A 14,272-nucleotide genomic window follows, 5' to 3' on the forward strand; every position below is an offset into this window, starting at 1 on the left:
AGAGATAGAGAGATAGAGAGATAGAGTGAGTGAGTGAGTGAAGTGAGCGAGTGAGCGAGTGAGCGAGTGAGTGAGTGAGAGAGAGAGAGAGAGAGAGAGAGAGAGATAGAGAGAGGTAGAAGCCCGAGGTGCGAGAGGCATCAGGAGAACCGAGGATACACGAGTCCGTGTCCAATTTCGCAAGGAAAAATTTACGGGCTCGGTAGCTTCGAGGCTGCCTCTTCGTCCACCTTCTCCTCCTCCTTCGACAATCTTTATTCTTCTTTTCCCATACCCTCGGGTCCAGCCGGCTTACTCGGTGGTTCTTCTTTCTTCGTACCCGGCAAAGAAGAAATCCATCAATAAAGACGCGCTCCTTCCGTTGGTGGTCGTCGACTGGCTGCGCGCCGCTCGTCATCCTCCCAATGAAAAACATAACGACCTACTGCAAATAGACCTTTTTTCACCTTTGACTCTGCAAGATTGAGGGATCAGCGAAAAAGTACGCCTTTTAAAAGGACGTTTTATTGTGTTTTAACTAGCGGTGAGAAAACTATTTAGAAGCTTTACTTTTTTCGAAGAGCGTGGTGGATGGGTGAGGTGGGGAGGGGTGGGGAGGGGGGTGGGGTGGAATCTCCGCTACACGTATGCGCGCACCAGCTTTTGTCTTCGGGCGTTAAAACGCCGCGAGTCCCACTGCGCTGGTCAATATTCGTTTGAGTGCCGCTCTGCCCGTTCTTTCTTTCTTTTTTATCTCGCTTCGGTTTTGATGACTTAATGAGAGTTACTTTCGAGCGACCAAAGCGCAAATCCTAATGGCTGATATTACTGTACTACAAGTGCCTTAACATTAACGCCGCCTTTATACTCACTGATCTGGAAATCGCGGTATTTAGTGTATTTAGTCTCTGTCTCTCCCTCACCCTCCATCTCTCTCTCTCTCTCTCTCTCTCTCTCACACACTCTCTCTCTCTCTCTCTCCCTCATTCGCTCACACACACACACGCACGCGCGCGCGCGCGCGCGTTCACCCACAGAGACAGTCGCCATCCACCAGCCCTTTCGTCCCTACCATCGCAATGCTTATGGTTTATCGAGTAAGTTACGCCGAGAATAATAAATTTAACGAAATTGCTAGTCGATTAATAATAATCACTTATTTTTGCCATAAAAATAGCATATAAATACTAATAGCCTCGAGTAAAACGTGTACGATGAATCGAGACAACGATATCGGTTAAACTCGCTTGAAGCGCAAAAATTCGCTATCGATTGCCCGACTTCCGAGAAATCCTCCGAAAACCTTTCAAAATAGCTCGTTATTCTTAAATAGAGAAGAGCGCAGTGATTTCATTCATTACCCGAAAGTTCACAAGATGCCAAACCAATTAAGCGAACAGAAGTGAAACCGACTCGACGCGTCTGTTCCACGGGAATCACCTTAATTACATCATATCTAACGTCTGAGGTCGTTCCCCGCAGTCTCCCATTGTCTCGTGCATTTCCAATTCACATGCCCAACTCTCCGCCATCGTGATCTTGAGTGAGCGAACATACGCGCATCATTCGCCGGCGTAATACATTATGTCGGAACGTCGCTCTTGAAAAACAAAACAAAAAAAAACAAAAAAAAAAAAGCAAGAATCGCGTCGACGCAACTCGTTAATTCAAGAGCGCGTCGGATCGCATCTTCGTTAGGCGCGGAGGCGGGTCGGGGATTTCGCGAAGGCGTAATTGCCGGAAAGACAAGTGTAAACCGGCAGTGGGAGTTAAACGCGTATTGACGATTCAGCGCGTGGACGCTCGGCTGAACGGATGATCACCTACATAGCCATTCGAGCACTTGCCCATTTTTCTACTCAATACTACCACCATAAATAAATATTTCGCAAATTCTTATACAATCTAAGTTTACCGATAATAGAATTACCGAGAACAAGCAGCCTCGTTCGTCACACTCTCATAGATCGAGATAATGACGAGGAGAAATTGTATTGCACCATGCGACCGTCATTTCAATACTGAATTACTTTAAAGCAAGAAAGAAAAAAGATAAAGAAAAAAGTGAAATAGATATATATATATATATATATATATATATCCTCGAAGCTAAATTGTGATTGAGGTGGCATTCGTTGCGGGTTTATTATGTATTTTAAAGATGGCATTCGCGCGAATAAACTCCGATGAATGAAGATTTAAATTACAGGAATCAAGCTCATGATCACATTAGCTTCGCCCTGGACAAATCAAAATAAATTCAATTATAATTGTGATGAAAGATATTTCTTTCGTCAAAAGAGAATGAGAGTAAGAGTAAGAGGAAGAGTGAGAGTGTGAAAGTGTGAGAGTGCATCTCTATGTATGTATAGCCGATTGCGATATAGTCGGGCTCCTTACGCAATTATTCACCGGATGAATGGAAAGGAAAGACGCACTGGTGAAAAGGAGATACGAAGAGCGAGTCCGTTACGTCGTTGAAGTAGGCGCTGAATGTGAAAGTAGTGGTGACTCCCGCGGCCTTAATCGAGGGCAATCGCTTATGGAAGCCCGACGACGTCGGGAATAAGGCGAACTCCTTGGACATTAGCCGAGAACAGCGGCGCGCGGCATACGGCGATGGCTATCTTAACGCGCGCGCACACGTACATCCCCGCATGCTCCCCCTGTCCCGACCCACAGCCACCTCCACCCCTGTTTTCCCGTGGGCCTCCTCGGACTCTTTAACGTCCCGTCGTCAGCTCTTGCTTTATCTCTCCTTCTGCGGCGCGCGAGCGAGAACGAATCCCCCATTAAAAGCGAAATTCCGCGGTGTGTTCCTCAGCTCCAGGAGAAAAAGAGCGTGTGCCGAGGAGGGGGCGAGAGAAGCCAAGGGTAAATAAAAGGAGCGGACAAACGAGGACGCGCCATCTTGGATTCTTGCGCGACCCCTGGGTTATTACAAAAATGCAGGACATGCGTGCGCACGCATTTCTACTCGCGTATAGTATATATACATACATACATATATATATACATACATACATATATATATATATACATACATATATATATATATATATATATATATATATATATATATATACATATGTATGTATGTATATATATAGAGGCGGACAGCCGCGCAGAAAGGACGTAGATAGAGAGTAAAAAGCGAATATTGCCCCACCTGTGCCACCACTTTGCTCATCCGCGATAAAAATATAGTAATTGGAATGAATTGCCGCGCGCCACTCTCATGGGCCTTTTATAATCTGACTCTCTCTCTCTCTCTCTCTCTCTCTCTCTCTCTCCGTCTATCTCTCTCCCTCAGACTCTCGCTCTCTTTGCAAACAATTTCTTACAGGCACTTATATATATATCAAATAAGATTAATATTTTGTAATATAAAATAATTTTAAAAATAATTTTATATAAAAATAATTTTGTTTTTTCAACGTATTTATGCTACGGTGTTCCGATAGGGTGAGGGGGAAGGAAACGGTGTCGAGTACTTCTAGGCATAGGCAAATATTAGGTGAGTTTTAAAAAAAACATTGATTCCACGAAGACTATTTCTTATTAAAATGACATTGCTAACTATAACAATATAGCGTAAAATTTTCAGCCAAGTACTATTTGAATGAAAAGATAATGCAAAAAATGAGAAAAATTTTATATTATTCTTTATAAATGTTCCACCCTCTGTATAATGTACCATCTGGGTTGGACGAATAATTTTGTATTAAAAAGTACACAAACATTAGTCAATATAGAAATAGTATGTATTTAAATTATTTTCAAACAAGTTGAAAAGGAAATATATAAAATTTCAACAGATTCCGATAAAAGCTGTTCCGCATGCCGGATTTCAAAAAAAAAAAAAAAAAAAAAAGGAAAGAAAGAAAAATAAAAAAAAAATAAAAATATAAACCTTGTTTCGGGGAAAATGCATTTACAACGCTAATTTCACATACAGTTAAAAGGCAATTCTTTTCCCTTTAAATGTTTGCAACTTGATAATTATTCAAATCTTGACATTTAACAGATCGGTAAATGTTTTCATAATTAATTTCATAAAGAGGATAATAAATTTGCAAATTATTATTATACAATCGGTATCTTAATTCCTCTTATCTTAAAATAGATTTTAATCTTATGATATTAGCGTTCCTTAAATTGTTTATTTAAAAGGGATAATTTAAATTTTTAAACTTTTCCCTATAAAATGAAATTCATTCAAATTTCAACTTTTTCTCACTACACAAATTACATAGATATTTTAATATACATTTTAATGGTCAATACTGTACACTCGACATTCTACATATTTTTCAGAAAAATAAGTCCAAGACTGATAATTCATTATTTACATACGTGGCTCATTCTCTAAATGCCAATATCAATAATCATTGAATTTGCAATTTAAATAAGAACTACATATTGTCGATAAGACCAGGATACGAAGTCATCGTTAAACTGTCATATTCTTGAGTAATTCAGTAAGTAGGGACTGATGTGCCCGCAGAGCAATTATGAGAAAAGCTTCGGTATTCCATATACCGAGTTCGTTCGTTTGGAAATGCCTAGATAATGATAAGTTAAAGTACGAGGCAATCACCTTCGATTATTGTGTCATCTGACACGAAGGAAAGAGCACCAATGACACACGCGTGAAACTGCATCCAATTGATGACGGCGATCATATTTTATTAGTACTTCCTTAGAACACACACTTGCAAGTGTATTTCTCTTAACATCGCTTGATTTATCTGCCGTTTCTCCCAGACTCTGCTTAATTTCTGTCTTTGCAGAAAGAGGTTGTTTTGACAGATTGTTGAAAGTTTTGAGCTTTTTTTTTCACGAGCGTACACTCGCCGATAATTTATTCAAGAGGTAAAATGTAAAATTATTATCTTATGCAGGCAGTTACATCATTAAAATTAATGCCCTCGCGTTTCGTCATTTATTAAGGAGCCGAGTATATAAACACGAGTGCATAAAAGTAAATAAACAAGTATTCTTTTTTTTTTATTTGTATAATTCTTAATCGCTCGTATCGTTTTAAGGCACGTGAACGAAAGTTATAAGTAAGGGATGTGCTTGCGATTTAACACGACAATTCAAACGTATCGAAATATGCATCGATAATTGTTTACACGCACCTCGCGCACATCCAAGAGCTCTTAAAACTTCTAAAAGCAAATTCTAAAGCCGCGTGTTTTTCCTGTTAATATAACGTAAAAAATAGTTGATAAGACCAAGTTGATTATGGCACAATAATTCCTTACCGGTACTCAATGCTATTTATTGTAATGGCACCCACGCTCTATTAAGTCTGAGAGAAAGGGATTACTCGTACGAAACGGCAAATAGAAATATTTAGATTCATTCAACGTTGATAGGGTCGCGCATCTTTCTTCCGTAATTTGTTCGGCGACTGTATGATCATTAATCAGCCTCTCCCGGATCATCAATAGCGCGAAAGATAGCTGGCGGGTTGGCGGTGTACCGGTAATGGGAGCTCTCAATAACTTCGAGGGTGAGGTAGAAGGTGAGTCCTCTCGCTCCCTCTCTCTCTCTCTCTCTCTCTCTCTCTCTCTTGCAAACGCACTCCCATGACTACCCGCTCCTTTTTTTCCCACACTACCGCTGCTGCTGCCTCAGAAGCTTGAGAACACGAGAGAGAGAGAGAGAGAGAGAGAGAGATATTGGGAGGAGGAGGAGGAGGAGGAGGAGGAAAGAGCCGAGGGTAGTGCATCGTCGCCTGGACACACACATTGTGTCGTGTCCTCCGCAAACACTCCTCTTCCTCCGCTCCATCGTCCGCTCGTCCTTTTTGCCCGTCGCGCTAACCTTACACAGCTTTTACTTTAGGAGAAGCACGTCGGCTAATTTGTACCACAGATAACTCCGTCGCACCTGAAATTCACGAGAGCCCATCCGTGCGAATGCTGCCCAGCTCCTTTCCCTTCTCTCGCTCTTCATCCCGTTCCACTCTATCTCTTGCGCCAACTTGCATATAGATAGTGCGGAAATCTGTTGCGCTTAAATTCGAATGCAATGCCAGCAGATACTCGATGCTGTCCTCCCGGTGTACCGTTGAATTCAATTATAATGATGTCGCGTCCTGGAAATTCCGATTTAACGTTAGTTTATCTGCTCGGTCTCTTCTCGACATTGCCGAAAATATACACAGTTTCGAGCCTTTTGCCCTTGATTAATTATTCCCAGGCACGTGCTTTCCTTTCATTCCCATTCATATATAAGACACAATTATTTCCAAACAATATTTAAATTACAATTGAAAGATAATTAGTTGATCATCTCGAGGCAAATGTTATTAACGATATGAATCCTCTAAAATAAACAAAGTCTCTCTTTATTTTCTCAAATTTATAGCAATAATAAGGCAATTAAAGAAATGGGATTTGTATGCTGCGATTGCTCGATAAAGTAAATAAATATTGTTATGCGTAGGAGTTTGCTGTAATCGAAGCCTCGTTTACATTAAAAATCTATAATATGATCTACGTATTATTGATGATAATTCTCTTTGTATTTCGTAATAATTTTAATTACAATTAATTCATGCTTATCGGGAGGCCGTGATTTCACTCCAAACCTCTAAATATACAAACCATACTGTCCTAAAGAAATTACCAATTTTTTCTTAGTAATCTATTTACAGCTCGTATATATAGACAGCGAGTATGACCGTACAAGACTTTGACACGAAAAATTATCGCTTACCAGTATGTTATCGGTAACCCCGAACGTACACACGTCAAATACGACAGGATACCACACCTACCTTTATAAGCCAGTAAAACATCACACCTGAACTCTGTCATTCGCCTTCTCTCGAACAAATACGTTAATTTCGATCTCATAACATAAACTGCGATTTACAATTCGTCTCTTCGTAATTTTCTTTATTAAGATAAGTGTATTAGTAGTTTTTGCAATTAATTTAAAATATTGATAAAATGATGATAAACTTGGTGAATATTGAACAAATTTTTGAAGTAAATCAGCTTATTAATCCGTAGGTTTTCTATCTTCGCTCTATCTTCAAACGAGACAAATAATTATTACTTATTAGCTAACATAAAAATAACTGGTTAAGTATTTATAGTTCATTAATTAAATTATATATAATAATTCTCAATTATTTTAATGAAAAGAAAAGTCTTACTCTTCTATTATCGGTGTACCCGTATGGAGATTCAAGCGTACGAGAACAAATTCGGAAAACGAAGAGTCTTATTAAGTGGCAATGCCATATACAATGACCGGGACGTTTAATTTAGTGGCCGACCGTAAAATTAGAGCGTCAACTAGCTCGAAGTCTCGATTTTGCCGATATATTTCACGACATTTCACAATCAAGCGTATATTTCATTATCAATAATATCCTACGCACCCTTATCCGTACGTCTGATTTACTTGGCGCGAGGCGAAATTCTCATTAAGCGAGATCGAGCCCGAAAGGTACGAACGCTCGACGAAGCGTTGAAATGCGCGGGAAAGCGATGCAAGACTTCTTCGAGCTCTTAAGAAAACCATATCTTAAGCGTCGCTCGGATGGCTAATGGGCGCAGTCTCTATACCGATCATTAATTCATTAAGGAAAATCCAGCGAACACCAGGCCACATCATATATAGAAATTAATAACGCGAACGGTAAGCAACGACTGCTTCACCTTATGCGAATTCGTACAGTTAGCTCGTAAATATAACCATAGGCGCTACAAATTTGATTGTTTCAAGTCAAGTTATTGTCAATAGAGAGAGAGAGAGAGAGAGAGAGAGAGAGAGAGAGAAGAAAAAAAAAGTAAATCCTAATAACAAGCTTATAAGCATTACAATTAATGATTAATGACATTACAAATAATGATCATTAGCTTATATGTGGCTGTACATCGTAATTGAAACGAATGGCAGACTAAGTAAAGTGGACCAAGGGATAGATACTTGTATATTTACTTGATTTTCAGATTTTCTCTTAATAAAAGCTCGTCGCTAACGAATGAAAATCGTGGCTTTTGCATTTATCGTCATTAATTTTGAGAACACATGCTTATGAAATTTGTCGACGCGTTGAACAATCACGAGGGAATTGGTTTATTGGTTTTACAAAATATTCGAAAAATATTGGCTAAAGCAAAAGATATTTTGATTTATAAAGATAACTCGTAATACGAACGGTGGTTCAATTTTCGAACAATTTACATGCGCGACTCGTGATTATTTTTATCCCATTGGAGTACAATATAACATGTCGTGCAAAAAAAAAATCTATAAGTTGTTTCTAGTTTGGCGATAAATCTTTCATAGGCTCTGCTGTAAATTTATCCATATTCCCGTGGATTTAAAAACTTAATTTACACGATAAAGCATCTGATGTTTTTCACCTACAAAGAGTTTATTTGGACCTTTAGTATATTTTAATCAGTCTTGGCAATTCTTCTATAAATTGTCATTATCGTGAAATCGATGGTCAGTTTATCAGGTATAAATTAGCGATTAAACATACTTTCGGCATTTCTCGCCGGTGCAGCCTCCAGCCGAGGGTACAGGGTCGCGCTTAGCATACGCTATTACCGAAGCCTCCTCACTAATTTCCCGGCGAGCCGATAAATCAGAAGCATATGTAACTGTGCGCCACCGCTCGATTCCAGGAGCCTCGCGTATAGACTAAAAGCACCAACGAACTCTCCTGGCAAATTAATGCGCCAGTTTTTGCCGGGGAAGAGCGCGGGCGAGCTTCAGCTTCTGCTCCGATCGGCCAATCCGATAAACCAGAGTTTTTGGTCGAGATCTCCGACATACCGCGACCCCGAGGAATGTATTTGCCGCGGGAGGAATCTTTTGCCCTCCGATCCGGGTGAAATCACTCAAACCGATCGTCGAATGTACATCGCGCTGCGTGGGAAACTCCCGATGATCTTCTTTTGCGGCGAAACGGCAATTTCTCTCGATGCCCCCCATCCATACCAGCCCGGCCAAAGCAACCCGAGCAAACCGAAAAACTTTCAGCGCTCTTCCCTCTCACGGACATCTCTCCGACTGCGATCTTCGATAATGCCTGCCCCAATAATATGAATATCTACTCGGTCGAAGAACTCGTGCACGACGGCAAATCGCTGTCGTAAGATTAGTACAGACAATGCACGCAACTTTTTCTTGACGGTTCCTGACTACATCGCGTTTGACTGCCTCAAGCAATAGTAGAAAAACTAATATTTTTCCTTTCATACACAAATCATTTGAGCCAAATTAGCAAAAATACTTACCAGACACGACTGCGCGTGCTGCCAAGAGTTTTCATACAGCGGCTCTCTGAACTTGCCTTGAAATATTATATTTCGGTATTTACGAATATTACATTTATTCTCATTATACATTATGCTCATGAGACGTTGATTTAGCGCTAGTAAATTCCATTTTAATAATACGAAATTTCTCAAATTCCATAGCGAGCATAGTGTTGCGCGCGTGCACATCGACCGCTTCTAGTAAATTATCTGACAAGCTTATTATTTAACGAAATGAAATATTAAAGTTGCCCCGCCCCCTCCCCAACTAACTTAAAACAGGCAGACAGGCAGACAGACAGGCAGACAGACAGGCAGACAGACAGGCAGACAGAGAGGCAGACAGACAATAAGACAGACAGACAGAGTGAGCGAGTGAGAGAGTGAAGGGTGGTTTGGGGGGGGGGGAAGGGGGAAGGGGTAAGGAGGAGAGTGAACGACGGGTGGCGATTGATGTGGAGGGTTTTGAAAGAGGAGGAGAAAATGATGGAGTGGGCGGGAGATGGGGAAGAGGGGTTGGAGAGAGGGGAGGTTACAGGGTGTCGTTGTATTAAATGATGCACAAAATACGTATATATCGGGTGTAGGTAATTCCCATAAACGGTACCCGGCGAGTCAGCAGTCCCACTTGACTCCAATTTGCCTAATAAAATCAACCGTGTGTTCCTCAGGGTGAGCTGCTTGATGAGCAACTCGGTAGATGATTGGGTGAGCAGCAGCATTGTGAGATGCAACGGGATACCAGGATTGACCAAAGAGCAGCGCGAGCTCTGCCACAGGAACCCGGACGTAACTGTGGCTGCGGTGAAGGGTCTGCAGATGGCGATATCCGAGTGCAAGCACCAGTTCACGTGGCACAGGTGGAACTGCTCCTCCCTCACGACGAGCAGCGTCACTCAGCACAGCAGCGTCATGCTGCAGCGAGGTAACGATCTTTATCCTTGACGATTAACATCTCTCGAGGAGATATATATCTCGCTCGCTTGATACCATCTTTCGCCGATAATTCGGATTATTCGAGGGACAACGATTCACGACGCCAGCGTCCTGACACATTTATTGGCTTCTTTCATTGACGTAGTCTCGACAATTTCAAATTCCCACGTACGGCCAATTCCTCGAGAGCACGCGCAACGCGACGAGGATAGTTAGAATAGCTAATGTCAATCTTCGTTACTCCATTGCAATTCGACAAACTAATTCCTAGGGGCTTTCGATTAAAATTCCATTGTCCATGCAGCGCTACACGGCTTTATCATTTTTTAAAATGGCGTGCATGAAATCGCACTCACAATTATCATAATATTCGTAATAATGTACGGAAGGAGCATGGAGGAGAGAGTCGTAAGGAAGCCGGCTAAATCCCATGGCAAACGTGTTATTATTATTTATCGCCTTATCAGTAGTAATGATAATTGTGCCATATGCTAGTTTGTCATTTACAATCGCATGTCAAAAGCTGAAATTTCGAGGACCGCAATTTCCATTATAATCGCGCGGGCTTTCACGATACGAAAGCTTCCGTTATTACAGTTTAATGGTTTGATATAAAAATCGATAGCCCATACTTTTCTCTTTGTTTTCATTTCTCGCTTAAGTCATCGCATATGGCTTTACAATTTTGCAGTTGGCTCACCGGTGAGATACAAATGTAGTTGGAAAATTATTTCTATTATACAAAAAATTGTAAAAACTATTTACAATTACAGAGCTATATTACTTGAAATTATTATTTTTTCGATCAATTATTGCTCATCACCATTTGCACCTTCGACATCCACTACATATTCTTTTAACGTAAAATTGACATACACACGCACGATCACATTAATCCTTAGTCAATATCAAAATGAGCCCCGAACATTAAATTCTTATTGCCTTTGCTTATAAAATTCATCTATTTAATGGAAAAATATTCAGTACAATAATATCACAATAATACAATAGAATATTTTCGAGATAAAGCATTTGTGTGTAAAAAAAGTGATTTTGTTATTAGGTATCGGATTCTATGTCATTATTCACAAATGTAGACGTTCTAATAAACAAATTTTTTTATTAAATAACGCACACCAGCACAGCAATAATCCTTGTCATTTAATAATACGGATTCCTGAATAAAAAGAGACTTGGTATTGACTCGGCAATAATCATACGATACATCAGCAATAAATAGGTATAAAGATGTACACAGGACATAGGTATAAAGAGTGCCGAGCGTTAAAAGAAAATGTTTGAGCGAATTATGGATGATTTTACGCGTGTCCCGTCTCGATTGACGAACCGGCGGCTCTCTCTCTCTCTCTCTCTCTCTCTCTCTCTCTCGCTCGCCGGAGCTTCATAAACTCGTTCTAAGCTCAGGAAGTTTCTCATGCGTAAGGCCGCGTAAAAACTTGACCCAGTTCCATAAGAAAAGTGCTTGCAACGTCGCGTGCTCTCTTATCCACGTCCTGTGAAGGAGCACCAACAATGTGACATATAAATTCGTCGGCGTGCAGTACGTGCGTCGAAAGTAGAAGACTCGGAAAGCGCTCATCATTGTATTATACTGTACACCTCAGAGGGACACATGCATCGGGCCCACGAGCGCCTTTATTTCACTATTTTGAAGGAGCGCGAACGTGAGCGACGCGTACCTGACTCGAAAGATCAAATAACCGGTCTTTTTAAACTCTTCTTTCCTTATGTATATGCACCACTTTTCATTTCCCGGCCATTATGTGCGCGTTATTCTGCCAAATGAAAAATGAGACCCTCGCGAAATTTCCTTATCCACGACTCCGACGATTTATGCCTATGCTAATTTCCATGTTTTTATAAGCTGATAATAATTTTAAAAAGCTACACGGCCATTCTTGCGCCTTATTTTCATTTGGCTGATAATATATTTCGCTCGATTTGCGCACGCGCGACTATAAGTACATTCTTCACGTTACTTTTATCACAAGTTTAAACATTATAATGCACATTTCTCAAATACTCTTTAAAGTCTTATTGTTTTGAATAAATTAATGAGATACGGCTTTTAAATCTTACGATTTATTTACGTGGCAACTTGCCTTAAAACTCGATTCGAAATTAAATGAAAATATATATTAAGTGATAGCGAGAAAATAACAGACATATTATTCACGGCGCCTCTGCTAAAAGCTAAAGTATACATATATATGATGAAAAAGCGCTGATTCAACGCGAAGGTACGATGGCTTGAAAAAATATTCCAGTTATGATACGTCCGATCGTCTTATGGCCAATAAGAAATATAATTTCTACGCATTCTTTACTAACTCATTTAAAATATATTTTACTTCTTTCTTACCGCTGATGTTAGGCAGTGCAGTAAAACTATCGAATGAAGATTATTCATTTGACAAGTCTTATTATTACTCAACCTTGATAATATGTATGCAAATTCTTGGAGATTGGAGTTTGAAACAGATCTCAAGAGTTTATATTATATTTATTTTAATTTTGCCTTTTAAAAGGCAATTTGTTTTTTATTTTATTGCCTTTTATTATTATTATTTTTTGTTTTGTTTTGTTTTTTCGTTATTGTTATTATTATTATTATTATTATTATTATAATTATTATTGTTGTTATGGTTTTTTTTTTTTTTTTTTTTTACGTTATTCGAATTCTTATCTAATATTGAAACGTATAAGTTCGTAGAAGAGAATAACGTTCGAAAAATATCAATTATCCTGGCATTTATAAACAAAGGTCAATTAATTATTTTTATATGCTTTTAATATTATAACTAATATTAATACGCGATGTAAATAGAAAAAATGTGATATTTGTAATATTAAATAAGCTGATAACTTCTGAGCGAATGTGACTTATGTTTGAAATATACGTCACAGATAAGAGAAAATGGCTTATACTAACTTTTGTATAATGCGGCTAAATAATTAAAAATTTCGAAATGTTTTGCAAAACAATTAACACATTAATAATAATGCCGGCAATAACATTTGAAGCTGCTTGAAATTAAAAATTAAAAAAAAAAAATATTATTTATATTCGTATCTTGACAAATAATTACGTAATTATATATAGAGATAAGAGGACGAGATATCCGTAAGGAAATAGTAGTGGGTTAACTAAGAATTAAATGGATATTTTAAAACAGTTAAGAATCTAATATTAGTTCTTATAAGAGGCACTAGACATATGGCATCCATAAATATATGTATATGTATATGTAAATTATATATTATATATTTATATTTATATATATATATATATATATATATATATATATAACTTTTTGAGATACGATAGATTATCATAAACCTTGTACGCTAATATCTCATAATAAATATAATGAAATTATCTATATCGATAGTTATGTATTTTTATAAAATAAGCGGTTGGAAAGCAACAAACGAGAGTGAAAATATATAAGATTATGCCAGCATCACATCAGGACTGCTCATTTTGTAAAATGTCCAGTAAGTGTGAACAAATTTCACGGTATATTTTGGAAAATTCGTTGTCACTTCAACTTAAATGAACATATCATATTATTGATGATCGATTAATGTAATAACAAATTTTCCAGGCATCCTCCGGAGAGTCGAGTCACTAAAGCTTCAACCTCGCGGTCTCGCGCGGAAAATGTGGTTCATTCATCGTCTAAAAACTTAACGAAAATTCCCAGGTGTAAAAAGACCGGAGAATCGACTCGATGATTAACTGTTATGCTTATCGTTTCGCTCCGGTTTTTCACGATGCACTTGGCCCGGGAGAAAGGGCGAGCCACCATCACGGCGATCTTCCGAGAAATTCTGTGCATCCGACTTTCCCATTCATTCTTCATCGTCTCTCCTTCTTTGTAAGAGCGAAATCCTGCCTCCGAAATCGAGCGTGTCGAATCCGCTCCTCGGGATTTTCAAGTCCACGTCTCAATGGAACTCCCTCGTCGTCGTAGTCGTTGTCGTCCCCCTCTATCCCCCTCGCTTTGTCCCCTCCCGCCCCGCCGCTGCCGCCC

General features: G+C 39.1%; 1 protein-coding gene across 1 annotated transcript in view; it reads left to right on the forward strand.

Moving 5' to 3' along the window:
- Wnt10 (Wnt oncogene analog 10) overlaps positions 1 to 14,272 on the forward strand; it is a 22,221-nt gene that overhangs the window by 2,009 nt on the left and 5,940 nt on the right. The window contains exon 2 of the mRNA XM_011506490.1: positions 9,950 to 10,203. Within this exon, the coding sequence (XP_011504792.1) occupies positions 9,950 to 10,203 (254 nt within the window). The remainder of the gene's footprint in view (positions 1 to 9,949; positions 10,204 to 14,272) is intronic.

Source organism: Ceratosolen solmsi, unplaced genomic scaffold (assembly GCF_000503995.2).
Source record: "Ceratosolen solmsi marchali unplaced genomic scaffold, CerSol_1.0 scaffold10, whole genome shotgun sequence".
Taxonomy (NCBI): Eukaryota; Metazoa; Arthropoda; class Insecta; order Hymenoptera; family Agaonidae; genus Ceratosolen; species Ceratosolen solmsi.